General features: G+C 42.2%; 1 protein-coding gene across 3 annotated transcripts in view; it reads left to right on the forward strand.

Moving 5' to 3' along the window:
• SEMA5A (semaphorin 5A) overlaps positions 1-22682 on the forward strand; it is a 565637-nt gene that overhangs the window by 488424 nt on the left and 54531 nt on the right. For all 3 annotated transcript variants that reach the window (XR_009731836.1, XM_061393884.1, XM_061393883.1), the window contains one exon: positions 5182-5329. Coding sequence is in view for 2 of the 3 variants with exons in the window: in XM_061393884.1 (XP_061249868.1) it covers positions 5182-5329 (148 nt within the window). In the remaining variant the exon portion in view is untranslated. The remainder of the gene's footprint in view (positions 1-5181; positions 5330-22682) is intronic.

Genomic DNA, 22682 nt, shown 5'->3' on the forward strand with positions numbered 1-22682 from the left:
TTCATCTTGTAGCATGTATCAGAACTTCATTGCATTTCAGGTTGAATAATATTCTTCTGTAATATTATACTAACAGTTTATTCAAAGGGATTAATTTTCTCTACCATGATTCTCAAAATTCTACTTGCTTCTACTCAGTTTCTAGTCCTGAAGCCTCTCTGATATTTTTAGATCCTTCTTAAAGTAGCTCCATGTGTCTAAGTATCAAGATCTGTTCTAGTTGTCATTCATAAAAATCTTACCGCAGACTTAGCTGCCTAAAACACCACGTGCTTTATTGGCTCACAGTGTCTCTGGAGTCGTGGCCTGGACGGAGCTTAGCTGGACCCTTTGCTTCAGCATCACTCAAGGGTGCACCAAGGTATAGACTGGCCATAGTCTCATCTGAGGCTCCTTTGGCAAGGGGAGGGGTCTGCTTCCTAGATTTCTCCTGTGTTGTTGGACTGAAGCTGTTTTCCAGAAACTACTCTAAACTCCTTGCCTCTGGGACTTTCACATCTGATTGCTTACTTCTTCAGAGCCAGCAAGACGAAGGAACTTCTTGAAAGAAGGATAATACAGGGTTAGGTAGCATATCATGGAAATGACAATCTGTCATCTTTGCCATATTCTGTTGATTAGAAGCAAGTCACAGGTCCCACCCACACAGAGTGGGAAGGAATTACACAAGATGTGAATTCCAGGAAGTGAGGCTCATGGAGACCACGCTAGTGTCTTTCAGTTGTGTTATCAAAGTAAAGAGACCCAGCCACCAATCGGGGTTTATGATATGATTTTTCTGTCTGCACAGGCAAGTTTGCTTAATCCCATGATGAGCCAAAGTGATGCTCTTTGCAAATCATTATCACTACTCTTTCCTAATGGATCCCTTAGCTTCTTCTTGGGGAAAAAATAATATTGTGGAGAACTCAATACTTGTACAGTTTCTCTGGTGCCACAGAAGATTCCATTCTCCCAGTGTGGCCCAGAAAAGCAATGATCACTTAAGAGTAAATCAAGGAGAAAACAGTTCTCACAGGGCTCTGATTGGTTCAGGCTAACAGGTTTCGTGAGAAACCAACATGGGTGGAACCAGAACAGAACACAATTTGTAGCATGAAGAAATAGGACAAGGGAAAATGATACAGTTTTGAAAATCTAGTCCATGCAGGATTATGGAAGATAGTTCTCTTCACAGAGATTATGTCTGTGGGAAAATGGATAATTTATGGAGAAATAGCGCCAGGCTATTAATTCATTCTGAAATGCAAAATGAGAATGAGCAGTCATGGGAAAAATGAAAATCTTAATTTTTAATGCATCGTGAAATGCATCTGTGACCATCGGTGCTCTAACAGGCTGGGGGTCCGAGAGAGCCAATAAGATTTCAGAACTGTTCAGCTTGTCCTTTGGTAAAAGCCAGCCATGTATAAAGGACTCAGTAATGAAGAGAAAATGGCTGATATATTGTGTATCTATTTTATCCGTAAATTAATAAAAATCCTTGCACGCCCAGAGTCACAGAGGTAACTAAGTTTGTGTGTGCTCAGTCGCTATGTCTGACTCTTCGCGACCCTGCGGACTGCAGCCTGCCAGGCTCCTCTGTCCATGGGATTGTCCAGGCAAGAATGCTGGAGTGGGTTAGATGCCCACTGTTGTTCACGACCAAGTCTGTAATTTAAGAAGAGACACGTCTCTCTGGCACGTGTTTGTTGGGTGACGGAGTAAGAAAGGCAGAGGGGCAGTGCTCTCTTGACACTGCAGAGAATCCAGAGCTAGGAGCTTGTAAGGGCTCAGCATCTGAGCAGACTCCCCCAAGGTGAATTTTTGAGTGAAACCTAGACATAAATGACAGACTAGCCCGGCGATGTCTAGTGCTCTCTGACTTCTCTTGCAGAGGACACCAGTTACATTATCTGGTGTGCCTTTTGTCATAGAACTACTATAGAAGAAGAAAGAGAAGAAAAGCACATTGTTGACCACCTAAAAATGCAGCCAGGGGTATAATTTATAACATGGATAGAAAGTTCTAGGCTACACACAGTTATCAGGTTCTCCTGTGGCAGACTTTCAGCTGTAATAAACGTAATAAACATCATGCTCAGAGGGGAGCATGATGTAGACAGAGATGAGAAAGGATACGTGCATTCTGATTTGCTTTCCTTTTGGTAAGTGGTAGCTCCACTGCTATGCTTTTTATTAAAAAGTCAAGGGTTTTATGAGTACTATAAATAAGATTTTCCTTTGCCCGCTCTACTCTTAATGTGGGTTTGTTTTTGGTTTAGAAAGCTGAAGTTAGTGTTAAGGAGTTGAGGAATTCCAGACCCTTTACATGTTGACAACATCACTTTGGAAACTGGGGATGGTCTTCTGTCCACATTGAGAAAGGCTACGCATGGATATTTTTAATTTACTGCTAAGAATTCTGATGTTTTGAGTATTCTTGACTTACTTCTTCCAAACACCTTCTCAAAACAAATGTCAGTTTCCTAGTAGAACAATCATTGCACTGACATGGATGTTAATAGTCACTGAGGAGTCAGGATGCTTTGCTTTACGTCTTGTAACTGCACATTTGCAAAGGTCTCGCGCTTTTCATCTATTATATCCTCAGTTTTGTTTTCAAGGTCATACTCTGTTAATTAGAAGCCTCCTTCCCCTTCCCTCCCACATGTAAGACTGTCTGGAGTCCTGAGCTGTGAGACTCAGGACCCTGGAAGACTGTCTTATGAAGAAGAGCGAGAACTCTTTAGTTTCACTGCCTACTCTTTCATGAGAAGATTTAGAGGCGAAACCGTTTTCCCAATTAGTCCCCGACTCCCCCTATGCTGTGAAATATCAGCCCTCTCTCCCTAGAAGTAAGCACGCCACCCACTTTCATTGGAGAGGCTGACTTTAGACTCTACAGTTTATTTATTCATTTGTCTTGATGTCCACACAGCTGCCATCTTGTTCCCCCTCTACCACGGATCTCTTGCCATGACCATCGTATTTGTCCAACTTGGGGTCTCTCTGCCTCAGATTGTTCCAAACATGCCCTCTTGGCTGGCATCTGCTCCGTCACCTCCTCCTAATCCACTTTTGGGAACTCAGCACCACCTCCATGCAAGCATGGAGAACTCTGCTCCTCTCAGGGGTCCAGTACCATCAGGATGAGGCACCAACTCCTGCAGCCAAGTCTTCACTCCAACTCTGACAGTACTCATTTTTTCTCTGAGATTTCCTTGGTTCCTCCACTCTATCTGTATAAAGACAGATCATTCCACTCTCCTCGACTTTTTCTATTCACTTCTCTTTAAGCACTTTTTAACCACAGTCTTCCCATTCCTGTTGTTCAGTTGCTAGGTCATGTCCAACTCTTTGTGACCCCATGGAGGGCACCCTGGTTCCCCTGTCATTCACTATCTCCTGGAGTTTGCTCAGATTCATGTCCATTGAGTCGGTGATGCTATCTAACCATCCTTTACCGCCTTCTTCTCCTTTTGCCTTCAATCTTTCCCAACATCAGGATCTTATCCAGTGAGTCAGCTCTGCATCAGGTGGCCAAAATTATTAAAGCTTCAGCTATAGCATCAGTCCCTCAAGTGAATACTCAGGGTCAATTTCCTTTAGGATGGGCTGGTTTGACCTCCTTGCAATACAAGGGACTCTCAACAGTCTTCTCCAGCACAATTCAAAAGCATCAGTTCTTCGGTGCTCATCCTTCTTTCTGGTCCAGCTCTCACATCCCTACATGACTACTGGGAAGACCCACTCCTGCTTTCCATTCTTTCCCAGAACGCCCAGTGATGCTCTCTGTGCTTCATCCTGTGGACTCCCTTCGGCTTGGCCTGACTTTCTGCTTTTCATGCTTGTATATATTCCTGCATCTACCATATTCCTTAAATGTCCTTCATTTGATGGAAAAACAGTTGAGTCATATCAGCATTTGCTGTCAGGAAACTATGCTGCCCAAACTACCTTTCTTACTTTTCTGGAAATCAGCTCCTTACCTCTGTTTTTTGCTCATTATGACAGTGTTTTTCTTACTATGGAGAACAGTATGGAGGTTCCTTAAAAATAGATAAACAACAAGGACCTATTATATAGCACAGAGAATTAAATTCTATATCTTGTAATAAAGTATAATGGGAAAGAATCTGAAAAGAATATATATATATATATATATATATATATATACACATACTGAAACACTGCTATACACCAGAAACTAACACAACATTGTAAATTAACTGTATTTCAGTTAAAAAGTCTGTTCTGTCCTGCACACCCTGGGCTTGTGTCTGTTTCCCTTAGTGCAACTCAGGTTGGACACACCTGAGATAGGGAAGCTCCCTTGATGAAGAGGAATAGCATCTTCTTACCTGTGAGCCGTAAACCCGTGCATTGCCAGCTTGTTTCCTTCTTATTCTTTGCTTTTCTCACTTCATTTTTATCTCACTTGTAGTATGAAAGACTGAGGAGAAATTTGACATATCTAAGCCTAAGGACGGCTTTGTATATTTGGCTAAGAATTGGTAATATGAATATACACACAGACACATAGTCAGTCACTAAAACAAAAGACTGGTTGTCAACAGTAATTCACCTCTTTTTGGATAACAGGTGCTCATCGAAATTAAGGTTGTGGGACATCATTCTGGGAGAGTCTACAAATAAATTTAAAAATACAGTAACCTAGGCAGTGTGTGGCTGGAAGCTTCATACTAAAATTAGACTAACTTTTCTATAAGGTATGTTACTAGGATTACAGGCCTTACTTGATTCAAGGATGAGAAATGAATCCCAAACACAATTTGCTGACTTAGTATTCATAACCTACTTTATCTTTCAGTGTTTATGTTTCGAAGATAAATGCCCTACTTAGGTATTTTGTGTGTGTTCTCGTTTTTCCGAGCGTCTGTTTGAAGGGCTCTGTTTGTTTGTTTCTCCTCTAATTGGCTGCACAGGAAGCTCCATCCTGCATCGTGAGTCTAGCATCTTGCGTTGTCTCCCGCACATCCCATTGTCTGTGCTCACACAGCATGGCCAGCGCCGCATCCGCCTCCTTCCCTGTGCGACCACTCGGAACACTGAAGCGCCCCTCCACGCGGAGCATGCGCATGGGTTCAACATCCGGTGCAGGGACGGAGAGTGGACAGGCCCGCGGCCTCACGTGACACTAAACGGCTGCTTTTCCCCTTCTTGGTTTCCCCGTTACAGATACTGCAATGAGCACCTGCTGTGCCCGCCACACGTCTTCTGGACAGGATGGGGACCCTGGGAACGGTGCACAGCCCAGTGTGGGGGTGGCATTCAAGCTCGCCGCAGAACCTGCGAGAACGGGCCTGACTGTGCAGGCTGTAACGTGGTGAGTAGTCCTCATCCCCAGCCCGCCGTCTAGAGCTGGGAGACCAGAGTCATCCAACACTGGGTGCTCTGCAAACACTGAATGCTACACTCGCAAAAGATGTTTTGCAAACACAGGTGCTCTGCAGAGACTAGGTGGTCTCACTGACTAGATATACAACGAACAGGAGCTTCTCAGTAGACACTTGATGTTCTGCAAACCTAAAATGCTCTGGAAACTTGATGTGCTGGAAACTTGATGCTGTGAATCTAGTGCCTATTCAGGTAGTAGATGCTGTGAATCATGTCTTTCTGGCCAAGGAGAATGTCTGGAGGAAATACTTGGAATTAAGAGTATCCTGAAGGCTGATTGGAGGAAATCTTCCCATATGGGATAAGCTGCCCCAGGAGTTTTCCAGTTCTTGTCTCTGAGCTAGTACAAAAACTTCAGCCTGCTTAACTCTGGATGCTGTATTTGGTTTGGGAAATGGGATAAAATCATCAAACTGAGCCCACACTAAGTTATTAATGTAACATGTGGACAAACCTTAGACGCTGAAGATTCACCAACTTTATGGGGCCGTTATCAGAGCACATTTGGTGCCAATTTTAAGGGCATCAGAGACAACTTCTGGTTTTCTTTGTCTTATGCCTCAGTGGGTCCTGTTTCTCCTAACACTTTGGTCTGTCAGAATTCCACTTGTGCGAAGGTCTGATGTTGCTCTTCCTGTGCCATCTGTCAGAATGATTGAGCACCTAAGTCTGTGGGGCTTTGGCTTCATTTGCTTGCCCCCAGCGCAAACATTGCAGAGTGACTGTAGAGACAGTAGGGATGCCTTGGTGGGGAGGTTCAGCATGAGAAGGTCTGGTTGGGCATGCTTCCTTGCTGATCTTCCAGTTGGTCTTTGCAGTAATTTTGTAACCTTGGCTCATGACACATAGAAGGTTTTTGTGCTGCTGTACAGTTTGTTTTAGTGAGACCTAAAAACCACACAGTTCAGATAGTCTTGGGAAATTTGGAGAGGGGAAGAGGGTTATGAGATGCTTTGTCAGATATTATACCCAACCCAAGGAGATTTTGTTATTGGGATTTGCAATTAGATTTGTTCCCCTTTGCACTGGCAAAGATATTGCAGTAGCTTTAGCAGAATCTATTACTGATTATAGAAGCACTTCTTTCCAGGTCAGCCTGAACTAACTCAACCATGGAATATCTTAGTGTTCAGTTTGCTGCTACTGCTGCTAAGTCGCTTCAGTCGTGTCCGACTCTGTGCGACCCCAGAGACGGCAGCCCACCAGGCTCCCCCGTCCCTGGGATTCTCCAGGGAAGAACACTGGAGTGGGTTGCCATTTCCTTCTCCAGTGCATGAAAGTGAAAAGTGAAAGTGAAGTCTCTCAGTTGTGTCTGACTCTTAGCCACCCTATGGACTGCAGCCTACCAGGCTCCTCTGTCCATAGGATTTTCCAGGCAAGAATACTGGAGTGGGGTGCCATTGCCGTCTCTGAGTGTTCAGTTTAGGATGATGTAATTATTGATAATTCAGATACTGAGATTTAAAATTATTTATGAAAATGTGACAGGTAAATCTGTGATCATTTAGAAGGTCTAGGAAACTGTTCAAATGTGGTAGGTTTGTCCTTTCTAAAATATATCAGTCCTGATCCAGATGGTTTGGCGTCTATCACTCGGGTCTCCACTCTCAAGTCAAAATTTGTCTCCTCTGCTGGTAAACCATAGGGACGGATGACCTGAGTGGAATTGCACTTTAGTTTGTAAACTTTGCACTACAAAGAACTCATAAACCATTTCAAGTCATTAATTTTCTTATTGCAAACTTACTTAAATTATTACATATAAAAAATTTAATGAAAGAAAAGTGTAGCCTGTCTCCTGTGCAGTCACTGGACTGTGTGTGTGTGTCTGTGTGTGTGTGTGTCTGTGTGTGTGTGTGTGAGATACATGTGATTATATGTGTAAAACTTGAATGTCTTCCTAAAATGCTCATGTATTTGTTTTCTTTGTGTCTAAATTTGCAGAATTTGGTTTATGGAAACTGTAACATCAGTTTTCAAATTTAGAGGAATATCAGGAGCATCTCTAAGGAGTTTAGTATAAGTTTTTAGGTATTTTAGTCTAGTTTTCTTTTTCTTCCCCTCCGTAGTTAAACTACTGGCCGTGTAATTCCTGGAGGTATTATTACGGCACACTGGAGCATTCTGTTCTTTATAGTAGAGGCACAACTTTTATTTTTTTCCCACATTTTTTTTCCTATTTATTCCACTTTCTGTCTCTTAGCGAAATGAAGGAGAGGCTTGGTTTCTTTGGCTTGCTTAGAAAACGTATCCTATCAGTTCAATTCCTAAGATGCTTATTTAAAAATAATAGCTATTTAGGTAAAGTGACATGTTGATCATATTCTAGCTGCAGTTTAGACATCTTTGGCCACAATGTATGTTTGTTTTTGATGTTTAGTCTTCTATTGAGATGGTGGCACACAGCATTGTAAATTGACCATACTCTATTATAAAATAAAAATTAAATATTGAAACAAGAGAATTAAAAAAAATACAAGGATATTTTAAATTGGTAAAAAAAAAAAAAAGATGTGGCTGTAAGTATAGGTAATTTGTTGATTTTGGAGTCACACATTTTGTTATCTGCATGCCCGTGTCTGGCTGGATGACATCAGGTGATATTTCTGAATCTCTGGCTCCTCTTCTGAGAAGAGGGTGATCTTTCATCCCTCCCAGAGCCACGGTGAGTATCAAGTGCAGTGATGCCCGTGACCTCCTTCCAGAAAGTCTCAGCTTCCTTGTGAGTTCTCTTCCCTACTTTCACTTCTTTGTTATTCCTGGTCTTCAGCTGCTCCTTTGAGTTCAAGCTTGTTAAAAATTATTTATACTAATGAAATGTTATTCACACAGTAAAGGACAGACTCGTGAAAAGTATAAGAACTTAAATTTCATAAGCACAACAGCAGCCAGTAGAAAAAGTGTTGCATTCAAGTTCAAGAATGAATAGGATATAAAAGACTTGAGAATCTTTTCTTGCTCTGCCATTTTTAACTTGAAATTTCCCCAAAAATATTTCCCATGTTTCACCTGTGATATTCATATGTCCTTGTCTTTGAATAAATCTCCAAGCCTTTATTTAAATCTCAGTAAGAGATGGTCATGGAAAAGACTCTGATGCTGGGAGGGATTGGGGGCAGGAGGAAAAGGGGACGACAGAGGATGAGATGGCTGGATGGCATCACCGACTCAATGGACGTGAGTTTGAGTGAATTCTGGGAGATGGTGATGGACAGGGAGGCCTGGCATGCTGCGATTCATGGGGTCTCAAAGAGTCGGACACGACTAAGCGACTGAACTGAACAAAACTGAACTGAAGAGATGGTCAGTCAAGAATCCTCATTGAGAACCATTAGTTTTTTTCTGTGAATCTCAGCTCTTAAAGTTCTAAATGTTGGTATCTCTTCACAATCCTGATTTTATATTTTTTTATTGTTGTTAAATATGAAGAAGTGGGCTTGCTGGGATCGGATGGTAGTTTTAGTTTTTATTGTTTGAGGAATCTCTGTGGTGTTTCACATAGTGGCTGCACCATTTTGCATCCCCATCTATAGCATGCAAGGGTTTCAATTTCTTTATATCCAAAAGAATTGAAACCAAGATCTTTAAAAGCTCTCTGAAGCACTATTCACAGTAGGCAGGATGTAGAAGCAACCTAAATGTCCATCTACAGATGACAGGATAAAGAACAGGATATACATAAAATGGAATAGCATTTAGCCTTTAAAAAGGAGGAAATTCTGTCATATGGAACAACATGGACCTTGAGGACATTATGCTAAGTGAAACTGTCCATTCACAGGAAGACAAATAGCATGTGATTCCACTTATAAGGAGGTATCTGAAACAGTCAGATACTTGGGATCAAAGACTGCAGTGGTGTTTGCCAGGGGCTGGGTGGAGAGGGAGATGGGAAGATAAAGTTTTAGTTAAGCAAGATGGACAAGTTCTAGAGGTATGCTACAACACTGTGCCTACGGTCAACAATACAGTACTGAACACTTAAAAATCTGTAAGAGGGTCGCTCACATGTTAAATCTTTATCATGTTTACCATGATAAAATAGCATAATAAAAAACAAAGATAAAAGTAAGTTCCAGATGTCAAAGGCTTGGGGGCCCCGAGCCTTGGGTTGTTTGGGGAGCTCACTGACACATGCAGAGGGAGGGCCTGGCTCTTTTACAGCCAGTTAATTTTGTGACCCCGAGGTCTGCCCACTGTCCTCTGGGCCTCTGTCTCAAAGCTAGCTAGAGGCCATGTGTGCTGGCCCTGAAATCACTGATGCTCTGATCCTGATACCCCTTTCCTGGACCTTGGGGACACATGTGTCCTTCCCTGGTGGCTGAATCCTCTGATGAGTTTGGAATGAGATACAACAGGACACTTAATGGACAAACTCCTCCCACTTCTAAGTAAGCCGCTCTAGAACCCATATGAGCCCTGGGTCCCACTTCTAAGTAAGCTGCTCTAGAACCCGTATGAGCGCTGGGTTCCGCAGCTAAGTAAGCCGCTCTAGAACCCATATAAGTTGCTCTAGAACCCAAATGATCCCTGGGTCCCACTTCTAAGTAAGCTGCTCTAGAACTCATATGAGTGCTACATATGAGCAAAGGGTCCTGCTTCTGAGTAAGCTGCTCTAGAACCCGTATAAGCTGCTCTAGAATCCATATGAGCACTGGATCCCACTTCTGAGTAAGCTGCTCTAGCCGCTCTGGAACTTGTATGAGCACTGGGTCCCACTTCTGAGTAAGCTGCTCTAGAACCCGTATAAGCTGCTCTAGAATCCATATGAGCGCTGGGTCCCACTTCTGCGTAAGCTGCTTTAGCCACTCTAGAACTTGTATGAGCACCGGGCCCTGCTTCTGAGTAAGCTGCTGTAGAACCCATATGAGTGCTGGGTTTCTCTGGTCCTTGCTGCTCTTCCACAGCTCCCTTCACACCTGTGGGCTCCCAGAGCATGTGGGGAAGGCACAGGTGACAGGTGAGGAAGCTAGTGTCACACCCCAGCTCTGCCTGTAAGTACGCAGGGCGCTTGGGGCCCTGTTCCATGTCTCCAGTCAGCATCCTTGAATGCAATCCCCTGGCTGTCTGGGAGGATGCACAGAATGTATGAGACATATGTTTATATATCATTGCTCAGTAACAAACCCAACAAGGCAAACTGAAATAGAAAATGTCACCATCATTATTGAAGCTTCCCAGGTGGCGCTAGTGGTAAAGAATCTACCTGCAATGCCAGAGACCACGGTTCAATCCCTGGGTCAATCACTGGAGGGGGAAATGGCAGTCCAGTCCAGTATTCTTGCCTGGAGAATTCCATGGACAGTGGAGCCTGGTGGGCTACAGTTCATGGGGCCACAAAGAGGCGAACATGACTGAAGATCCACCCACTGTCATCATTATTGGCATCAAGTCATAGTCTTGGGGACAAATCTTCTATTCTTGAATAATATACCATTAGCAACTCACATTTTATGTTTTTCTATTTAAAATTACTTTTATATTCATATTTGTATAATTTATAATTTGTATTTGTGTAAATATAGAAATTTATATTAAATGTAAGTTATTTATGTTACATGAGGTTGGCACATGTGTTCAGTTGCTCAGTCATGTCCAGCTTTTTGCGACTCCAGGGACTGTAGCCCACCAGACTCCTCTGTCCATAGGATTCTCCAGGCAAGATTACTGGAGTGGGTTGCCATTTCCTTTTCCAGGGGATCTTTCCAACCCAGAGATCAAATCCTGGTCTCCTGCATTGCAGGCGGATTGTGTATCAACTAAGCTACCAAGGAAGCCCGAGGTTGACATATGGGTTTCACTTTTAACCTCTTTCAATAATAGCTGATAACCATAATGATACTTGTTAGATCAAGTCTTACAAATCCTAACTTACTGCATAATGTCACACAAATTATTGAAATGAGGTGATGATTAGACATACTCGAGTTGTTATCTAGTCAGGTTATGATAGACTGAAATCCTGTGTCATTTAACAAAGCTCTCATAGTAAACCTGGATAGCAGTAGTAAAAATAAAAGTCACTCAGTCGTGTCCGACTCTTTGTGACCCAATGGACTGAGTAGTCCATGGAATTCTCCAGGCCAGAATACTGGAGTGGTAGCCTTTCCCTTCTCCAGGGGATCTTCCCCACCCAGGGATCGAACCCAGGTCTCCTGCATTGCAGGCGGATTCTTGACCAGCTGAGCCACAAGGGAAACCCACAAGGGACAGCAGTAGAAACCAGGGGAAACGATGCTCTTTACTGAGCACCTGCTGAGAGCTGGATGCAGTCTATCGGCCTCTTGTTCTATGCAACCACTCTGTAAATGTGACTCAACTACACCAGTGCTTATGGATGAAGCCTAGTGAAACAGCCCAGGGGTTAAACTGCCCGAGGGTACTGTGCCTGTCCCTAGAGGAGGAGGGCAGAAGTGTCTCCATTCCAGTATCTCCTCCTCTTCTACTTGCAGGAAGATGGGCTGAGAGAAAATCAGTGTCTGTTCCAGGTCTCCTGCCGGGATTTAAGCCTAGATCACAGCAGTGCCTTGGAACTGTGAGGATATAGTTATATTACTTAATTAGATCATTTTAGAATAGGCACTTTGGGCTCAATTATATTTGGCATATTTTTACTTCATTTCTAACCTTGTTTTTCTTGTTGTTCAGTTTCTCAGCCGTGTCTGACTTTGCAACCCTATGGACTGCAGCATGCCAGGCTTCCCTGTCCTTCACCATCTCCCAGAGCTTGCTCAAACTCATGTCCATTGAGTTGGTGATGCCATCCAACAATCTTGTCCTCTGTCATCCCCTTCTTCTCCTGCCTTCAATCTTTCCCAGCATCACGGTTTTTAAGTCAGCTCTTCACAACAGGTAGCCAAAGTATTGGAGCTTCAGCTTCAGCATCAGTCCTTCCAGTGAATATTCAGGACTGATTCCCTTTAGGATGGACTGGTTTGATCTCCTTGCAGTCCAAGGGACTCTCAAGAGTCTTCTCCAACACCACAGTTCCAAAGCATCAATTCTGCAGCACTTAGCCTTCTTTATAGTCCAACTCTCACATCCATACATGACTACTGGGAAAACCATAGCTTTGATTATATGGACCTTTGGCAGAGTAATGCCTCTGCTTTTTAATATGCTGTCTAGGTTGGTCATAGCTTTTCTTCCAAGGATCAAGTGTCTTTTAATTTCATGGCTGCAATCACCATCCGCAGTGATTTTGGAAAATAAAGCCTGTCACTGTTTCCATTGTTTCCCCATCTATTTGCCATGGGACAGGATGCCATAATCATTTTTTGAATGTTGAGTTATAAGCCAACTTTTTCACTCTCCTCTTTCACTTTCATCAAGAGGCTCTTTAGTTATTCACTTTCTTCCATAAGGGTGGTATTATCTGCATATCTGAAGTTATTGATATTTCTCTCAGCAATCTTGATTCCAGCTTGTGCTTCATCCAGCCCATCATTTTGCATGATGTACTCTGCATAGAAGTTATATAAGCAGAGTCGCAATATACAGCCTTGACGTACTCCTTTCCCAATTTGGAACCAGTCTGTTGTTCCATGTTCGGTTCTAACTTGCTTACTGACCTATGTACAGATTTCTCAGGAGGCAGGTCAGGTGGTCTGGTATTCCCATCTGTTTCAGAATTTTCCACTGTTTGTTGTGATCCACAAAGTCAAGGGCTTTAGTGTAGTCAATGAAGCAGAAGTATATGTTTTATCTAGAATTTTTTTGCTTTTTCTATGATCCAGCAGATGTTGACAGTTCGATCTCTCTATCCTCTGCCTTTTCTAAATCCAGTTTGAACATCTGGAAGTTCTCAGTTCATGTACTGTTCAAGTGTAATGTGGTGAATTTTGAGCATTACTGTACTAGTGTGTGAGATGAGTGCAATTATGCGGTAGTTTGCACATTCTTTGGCATTGTCATTCTTTGGGATTGGAATGAAAACTGACCTTTTCCAGTCCTGTGGCCACTGCTGAGTTTTCCAGATTTGCTGGCATATTGAGTGCAGCACTTTCACAGCATCATCTTTTAGGATTTGAAATAGCTCAACTGGAATTCCGTCACCTCTGCTAGCTTTGTTTTTCCTGATGCTTCCTAAGGCCCACTTGACTTCCCACTCCAAGATATTTGGCTCTAGGTGAGTGATCACACCAATAACCATCAAGGTAATCATTACATTAAGTTTTACAAATCATAACTTACTGCGTAATATCAAATGAAATGTTGGAACTATAACCAAGCAACCTGGAGTTTTATTTAGGTGTGTTATGATAGACTGAAATTCTGTGTTCCCTAATCAAATAATTCAGTTTTATTGAGCTCCTACTGGGTGTGATGCATTGTTCTGTTCTCACTGTGTCCCTTCTAGGCAGTTTTCATTAGTACCTCCATGTGGAGATGGGGAAACTCAACTTGAGAAAGATTAATGAACTTGGCCAGTACCCTGCTGTAGTGGGTAACTGGGCCAGCATTTGAGAACTGGTTCTTTGGGTACAAATAGAATACACTGATGCAACTGCCTTTGCACATTTTTTTGCTTAATGTTAAGTGATAAATGATAAGACCTTATTTTTCTTTACTCTTATGAAGTACAAATTGTACCTCAAAAAAAAAGAAGACCTTTTTTTTTTTTTTTGTCTTTCCATAACCCTCCCCTAGTTCATTAGCTTCCTTGATGTCCATAATATTGCAGTCATATCCTTTCGCCAGCCCCCAGGATGAGAGTTCCATGTAGAGATTCTCATGAGCATGGAAATGAATGGAAGGTGAACTCATAACCCAAATCTTACTTCTGTGTTTTGGCTGAAAATTGAAACATACAAAAGGAAGAAAGACAGGGCTTCCATGGTAGTGCAGTGGATAAGAATCAGCCTACCAATGCAAGAGACATAGGTTTGATCCCTGGTCCAGGATCATCCTACCTGTTTCCTACCTGTTGGTAAGCAACTAAGCCCATGCACCACAGCTACTGAGCCTGAGCCCTAGATCCCACCAGCTGCAACTACTGAAGCCCGTGCGCCCAGAACCTGCACTCCGCAGCAAGAGGAGCTCCTGCCATAAGGAGCCCACACATTGCAATGAAGAGCAGCTGCCACTCACTGCAAGTAGAGAAAGCCTGAGGGCAGCAGCAAGGACCCAGCAGAGGCAAAATCAATACATAAGTTTCTTTAAAAACACCAAGGAAGGCATAAAATATTACAGTATATATAGAGTTGCTTCTTAAATTCATGTAATTCCGAATTCCCTCAAAGGTTTAGCAGAAGAATAAAGCTAAAGACAGTGTCACATACACTAAGATAATTCAAAAACAAAAACAGTCTTAGTCCTGCCAGCACTATATTTATTACTGAAATATCACACCCAGTGTAAAGCAGTTGACAAAAGCCATGATTTCAGATATCAGCAGGGAGTAGAGGAGGGAGATCTATTTTCTAGATACAAAAGAACTGGACCACAGAAGGCCCTGAAAGGTCAGGAATAAAGACATCAAAATCAATACAAGCTGTCAAAAGGGCTTCTGGGAGGGTTAATCAGAGTTGATATAACACATTGGAAATTGTTTGAATCGAGTAATGGCACCTGTATAGTTAAAGCTATGGTTTTTCCAGTAGTCATGTACGAATGTGAGTTGGACCACAAAGAAGACTGAGCGCTGAAGAATTGATACTTTCGAATAGTAGTGGTGGAGAAGACGCTTGCAAGTCTCTTGGACTGCAAGAAGGTCAAACCAGTCAATCCTAAAGAAAGTCAATCCTGAATATTCACTGGACAGACTGATGCTGAAAGTGAAGCTTCAATACTTTGGCCATCTGATGCAAAGATCCGACTCACTGGAAAAGACCCTAAGGCTGGGAAAAATTGAGGGTAAGAATAGAAGGGGGTGACAGAGGATAAGATGGTTAGATAGTATCACTGATTCAGTGGACATTAGTCTGAACAAACTTTGGGAGATAATGAAGGACAGAGAAGCCCGGTGTGCTGAAGTACATGGAGTGGCACAGAGTTGGATCAACTTAGTGACTGAACAACAAATGTCATCGTGGATACATTTAGAAACAAGTAAGACCTGGCAATTGGCAGTTTAAATAGATCGCACTGTATGAAAATAATAACAATATTACAAAATAACTGGGTTTTGTGTAGTACATTGGATTTCTCAACATACTTTGGGAAAGGTTATCTCATATGTTCCTGATTTTCCAAATAAGAAAATCACGGCTCAGGGAAAATCATTTGTGTACGCAAAACCCCGAAGTTGACAGAGTAAGACCTTGGGTGCAGGTCTTCTCGCCTTAAGATGCTGGAAAGTCCAGGATGCTGTGGCCTCCTCAGAAGATACTGGGGTAAGAACTAATCATTCTACAGGAGGTAGTAACCCCACCCACAAATTAACAACCACAAGTTAATAACCCCATCCACAAAGTAATAACCCTGCCCACGAAGCTGGATTAATTTCCTTCTATATTGATAAAGTTATTTTTAGTCCACCCGTGCCCCCTGTGCCTGACAATTTTTTTAGTGCTAAAATACCTTTCCTTGTGGCTCAGAAGGTAAGGAATCTACTTGCAGTGTTGGAGACCTGGGTTCGATCCCTGGGTTGGAAAGATCCCCTGGAGAAGGGAAAGGCTACGCACTCCAGTATTCTGGCCTGGAGAATTCCATGGACAGAGGAGCCTGTCAGGCTACAGTTCAGGGGCTCACATAGAGTCAGAAACGACTGAGCAACTTTCACTGCTTTCAAAATATCTTTAAGAGGTGACACTAGTAATAAAGAATCTGCCTACCATTGCAGGAGATGCAAGATACATGGTTTCAATTCCTGGGTTGGGAAGATCCTCTGGAGAAGGAAATGGCAACCCACTCCAGTATTCTTGCTTGGAGAATCCCATGGACAGAGGAGCCTGGTGGGCTACTGTCCGTGGGGTCGCAAAGAGTCAGACACGGCTGAGCACGCACACATCCTACCACACATCCCTTCAAGAGAATAACGACCTCCTTGCAGGGGCACCCACTTCTCCTCAGATGGGGCAGCTCGCACCTCCTTTCTGCAGAAAATAGGAAGGACACCTTAGCTGGGAGAGAAGGAAGTTTTTAAACCTGAAAAGTAGTCTGCGTCCTGGTGTGTGTCGGCCAGTTTCCTTTGCACTCCTGTTTCGCATTTCCTCACTTAGAAAGGTGATTTTCTAGGGCTCCGTGGTCCTGCTGTGGAGAACAGGAACTTTCCTCTGAGGAGGGGCAAGCACGTTTTCTCTTGGTCCTGTTGTTTTTGTTTGCTTTTGTTATCGTTTGGACGATGTAAGCCCAGCATATGCTAGACAGAGGCTCTTGCATGTTGCCAGTTTACACTAAGCTGTGTTGTTCAAAGGGTTATTATTTCACTTCTACCAAAATCCACTTCTGCACGTTTGTCTATTTCCCCAGCAATACCTTGAAGGCTCGGTCACAAACGCTGGCCCGCCATCTGTGCTGCTTACTCGGGCTTTTCACTGAGCTGCAGGAAGCTCCTGTCTAGTCTCTCAGCAATGTCTGATTCGTTTGCAACCCCATGGACTGTAGCCCGCCCGGCTCTTCTGTCCATGGGATTTCCAAGGCAAGAATACTGGAGTGGGTTGACATTTCTTCCTACAGAACATCTTTTCAATCCAGGGATTGAACCCCAGTCTCCTGTGTCTCCTGCACTGTCAGGCAGATTCTTTACCACTGAGCCACCAGGGAAGCCTGAAAGCTCTGCTTACGTTAATAAGTCAGTCAGTGGCCCTTCTGGGTTAAATACAACTAGCTTTATCCATTGTTTATGAAGATCAGATCAGATCAGTCGCTCAGTCGTGTCCGACTCTTTGCGACCCCATGAATTGCAGCACGCCAGGCCTCCCTGTCCATCACCAACTCCCGGAGTTCATTGAGACTCATGTCCATCGAGTCGGTAATGCCATCCAGCCATCTCATCCTCTGTCGTCCCCTTCTCCTCCTGCCCCCAATCCCTCCCAGCATCAGAGTCTTTTCCAATGAGTCAACTCTTCGCATGAGGTGGCCAAACTACTGGAGTTTCAGCTTTAACATCATTCCTTCCAAAGAAATCCCAGGGCTGATCTCCTTCAGAATGGACTGGTTGGATCTCCTTGCAGTCCCTTTTCATAATTCTAAAAAGGCTGTTCTCTGAAATACAATTTAATAAAATTAAGTGCAAATCAAATAGTTGATTCTTACTCAATGGAAACATTGAAAATTTTTTATAAATAAAAATAATATATGTACATTTCATCACCATCACTTGCCCACTGCACTGTGCTTGTAAAATGCTTTCACTTGTACTTCTACGTATTATTCTGTGAGGGGAATGATGGATCTCTCTAGCTGAAACTAGATATTACACCTTCCTAAGCATGGGAATGCAAAATTGGCTTTGTTTTGTTATTTGAGATCTCAGTGAAAAGCTTGCATATATGAAAGATTGTCAGCTTAAAAATGCCAGAATTTGTTGAAAGAGGCTTGAATATTTTTAAAAAGTTAATATCAGTACATGCAGTCAAGTGGTACAGCAGATAACTGAAAACATGTAAGCATTCTGAAATTTAGAACTGGAAGTGTGGCCATCAAGTCTAAGAATGATGTACGATGCAGATGGAAAGAAAAGAAAATGATGGATTACAGGACTTAATCCATCAAAAGCCTGCCTCTAGAACATACGAATTATGCTACCATCTCTGGAAACTAATTGATATGGAGATCTGGACTAGTTCACAAAAGTGTTTTCGTTACAGTGTTGGAAGAGGCTGTTGCCCAGATTTCTTTGGCTTTACAGAAAATTGGGGTTGTTTCTGCCTGTAACAATTCAAATAGAGTGATTGCAACATTAATTGAAAAAGAAACACTTTGCTGAAGATTTTCTGTTGTAAAAATGACTTTAGTGACACATACACACACACACAGGCTCTTTCTTTACAGGTTGCTAATACATTCCATGATAAAGATTTTCCAATACCTGATTTTAAAATACCTGAAATTAACTTATGGAAACAGAAACAGTATTCTCAGCCATAACAATTGCCACTCAATGACCATGAGTTTAAAAATCTTTTGTAGACCTACACAAATACACAGTACACAAATAAGAAACATATTCTAAAGATGTTAGTAAATACTCAACTAGAGGAATCGAACCCATGCCCCCTGCAATGGAAGCGTGGAGTTTAAACCACTGGACCACCAAGCAGGTCCCCCAGGCTCCTGTTTCAAATGATGCCAGAGTTTTAACTGCTGCAAATGAGTAATGAAATGTGACTTTGTAAATTTAAAGCCTTAGTAGAAGTTCCTATAACAACAGTCAGGGAATATTCTTTTCCAAATGCATCTTCAGTCTTTGATCATTGGCCTGCTGACACTTTTGGTTAATCGTGGATTATGCGTAGGTGCTTTATTTGACTTGATGTCTCTGCCACACTGGGCATTTATTTCTAGTTAATTACTGTAGCTCACCTTGTTTCCTTGTAGTCGCACCAGGCGCTTGCCACTGCAATTAAAGAGAATGGTCTCTTGGCGTCTGAACAGGCTTTGATTGTTCCTAGTTTTTAAAAAAGCAATTTAGCTGTCCCATCAAATTGGCCTTTAAATGATGCTGTCATTTGGAGATGAGGACTTCCTGTCCTCTGTATGCAGTTCGTAACGAGGATGTGCTGTTGCCTTAGGGTCCTTCCCTCTCCCTGTGTTGTTCACAATGTACTTTAGTACCAGTGTTGATTTAGCACGAGTAGTGTGTTGTAGAAATAGTTCACACGTATACTAGGGCAACCAAAGAGTTTTTAACACAAGTTGTGGTCATATTGATACTTGTCATTTGGCTTTACTGGTGGCAAACAGTTTTCCCTTTTAGGGGAAGTAACATAAGTGTTTAATTATATCAACAGTATGATTTAATTGGTGTTTTGCCTAAGATTTGCATTTCCCCTTTTTTTTTTATTATTTCATCTGAATGCCTCCAATGGAATTATTGAACATGTATAATTTCAGTTGTTAGAACAATGTGCATACATAATAATTTTCAAAGCAACTTGTAATTAAGTAAAGAAGGAACTAACAGATGTTGGAACATGAAAAAAATGGTTTTAAAACATTAAATATTTTTCCCAGATGCCATGGTTTCTTTCTTCCCAAGTGTTATCCTTTTATTAATCCTTGAATTTTCGAAGAACAAGAGCCTAGCTCAGAACTCTTCAATGTGAATACAAGCAAGAGGCTGCTGCTACATTTTGATTTTTTTGGTTAATATTTCTGAGTAGAAATGCAAGGTTCTATTTAGAAGCCTTCAACATTGGGCAGAAAAAATTTTTTAAAGCTGAACGGTTTTGCTCTGTGGTCTGAGGATGTGCTGAAATCGCACACGTTCTTAGAACAGTTGTCTGTTCATTTTACTACTTGGCATTTTTTTTTTTCCAAGATCCCTTTGATTTGCAGAATCTCACGAGGTTCTGGTTTGAAAGAAGTAGTTGCAGGAAAGGCTGTTGAAGACGGAGTTGGCTTGCACTGTGTCACGTTCTTGCGTTATTATATAAGCCAAGCTGCGTGAGAAAGCAGAATCCTCCACATTAGTATTTGGCATCTTGCTTCTATCATGATGGGGAAGGTTTTCCACATCTGTTCCAGTCTATCCTAGTCCCGTGAAATTGCCCAGTTTGCAGCTATTAAAAAGCAGTCTTCCAAGGAACCCGAGTGTCATCATGCTGGGAGAAAGAAACGGCAGTGGCTGAAAAAAGGAAGCTGTGGAATCTACCTTATAAAATCATTCAGGCTCCCTCAAAGCATGTGAGCCGTCGCCTCTCAAAGAGAGAGACAAAAATAGCAGGGGCAAACGGATGGAATCCAGATCTTAGGAGGAGCCCTCTGATGTTAGCCTGGCGGTTATGAAGCTGATGTAATTGATTTCCTTCTCTTATCTTCTTGTCACGGCTAATAGCTTTTAGGGATAAGCTCTGACATCCAAAAGCGAAGGGTGGAAGGGAGCTTGACCTGTTACATGAGTCATCTTTGATAATTCATTTCTCAAACATTTGGTGTGATCTCATATGTAATTGTTAATTTCTTAACAGTTTCACATGCAAAAGGAAAGAAGGCTCTCAGTGACTTGAGTTATGGATCCATGTCTTCCATTCTATCCTCCATAGACTTTTCAGATCTTTTCATCTGTATATCTAGTCAACCAAAAATGCCAGACATGTGCTGTGTGTAAAGAACTGTAGGAGGTACTGTGGAAAATGAAGATACTCAGTGCATACAAGAAAACTATCCATGGGAGAAAACATAAATCTAATGGGCAGATTATAAGGAAGAAGTGAGGCATGCCAGAAAGCAATGAGGTCAGAGGAGGGGGCTGTTACTTCTGACTGGATGGGTCCATGGCCCCAGAGGTGTGGCCAGGGTTTGGCCAGGTTGAAGTGGGAATGAGAGCTTCCCTGTAAAAGTAGCATAAAGGAAGTCTGTGGATCAGAGGGGTGGGGAACACCCTGGGAGCCACTGTTGCTGTTGAGATCGCTAAGTTGTATCCGACTCTTTGCGACCCCATGGACTGCAGCATGCCAGGCTTCCCTGTCCTTCAGCGTCACTGGCACAGCCTGAGGTTGTTGTCAAGGAATATGAAGTGAAGTCGCTTAGTCGTGTCCAACTCTCTGCGACCCTGTGGGCTGTAGCCTACCAGGCTCCTCCGTCCACAGGATTTCCCAGGCTAGAATACTGGAGTGGGTTGCCATTTCCTCCTCCAGGGGATCCTCCCAACCGGGAATCAAACCCGAGTCTCCCGCACTGTAGGCAGATGCTTTACCATCTAGGCCACCAGGGAAGTCATCAAGGAATATGGCAAGATGTAATATGGAAAACAAGGTGTTTCAATTCCTGAAAGGCCTTGAACATTAGGCTGAGGTGTGGCATAGCCATTTAACTCTCACTCACTCACTATTGCAGCTATGTAACTGGGGCTACTATAACTTTGTTGTTGTTGTTGTTTTTAACTTTTTGGCCACACCTCACAGCCCTAGGAAAATTTTCTTGTGTTAATATTTCCACAGTATAACTCCATGAGTGATTTCAAACATATAAGCTACATCCTGGTTTCAGTTATTTTTCTTGATAGACACCCCCCCCCCAACAACCAAAAGCATCCTGATTTTACTACCTAAAAGAAAGTATCTAATTGTCAACATGAACATAACATTTTGAAAGCAGATCTGTGTAGGTGCAGAGTCCTTATTCTAAAATCTGCTATTTTCCCACCATCATAATTTCAACTTTCATAGGTACTTCTAAACCAAAAAAAAAACCATAAAAACATAAAGTCAATGTTGCCCCCAAATATGTCATGTAAACTTGGGTTTAGTCCAATTTCAAAGGGGAAAGTTCCATCACATTAATATGAGATAAATTAATTTCTTTTTACACATGGTTTAAATTCCCTTGGGTGATGCTTTTATTTCTATTTATTTATTTGTCTTCATCGGGTCTTAGTTGTGGCCTACAGGGTCTTTGTTGCATCATGAAGAATACTTTTTTGTGCCAGATGGATTCTCACTGTGGCCCTTGAGCTCAGTGGTTGCAGTACACGGGCTTAGTTACTCTGAGACATGTGGGATCTTAGTTCTTTGACCAAGGTCGAAGCCATGTCCCTTGCATTTCACAGTGGATTGTTAACCACTGGACAACCAGGGAAGTTTCTTTTAAACTTATTAATACCCAAAAAAGATGATATTTTAAGATTTTTAGGAAATGGCAACCCTCTCCAGTTGCCTGGAGAATCCCATGGACAGAGGAGCCTGGCAGGCTATAGTCCATAGGGTCACAAGGAGTCAGACACGACTAAGGTAACTTAGCACAAAGTCTAGGACAATATCTGTCTTATTTGGGATTGTATCCTCGTACCTAGCAGAATGTATAGCAGTGAATAAATGAAACTAGTTATTAATTTTATGTATTAATCTGTTAAAGATGATGGCAATTTGGATGAAGTGATTATACTCATGCATTATATTGGTTTTGTCTAGTCTTTGTTTCTTTCTTACAGTTTCTTATGAAGGAACGTATTTTGTGATCAGTCTTCTTCACCCATACTCTTCATACCCCGATGGAACTAGTTTTTGTTCACATTTAATTTTTCTTTCCATGGTATTCGCTTATGAACTTTTCATTTCTTGTTCATATTCTTAAAGTATTTCAAATTCTTTCTAATTAACTTTACAAGGCTGCTCCAAACAAATGAAATTCTGCACTGAAAACCAGCATGCCTGCAGTAAAAGCGTGTGAAGTTCATT

The sequence above is a fragment of the Bos javanicus genome, chromosome 20, assembly GCF_032452875.1.
Source record: "Bos javanicus breed banteng chromosome 20, ARS-OSU_banteng_1.0, whole genome shotgun sequence".
NCBI classification, from domain to species: Eukaryota; Metazoa; Chordata; class Mammalia; order Artiodactyla; family Bovidae; genus Bos; species Bos javanicus.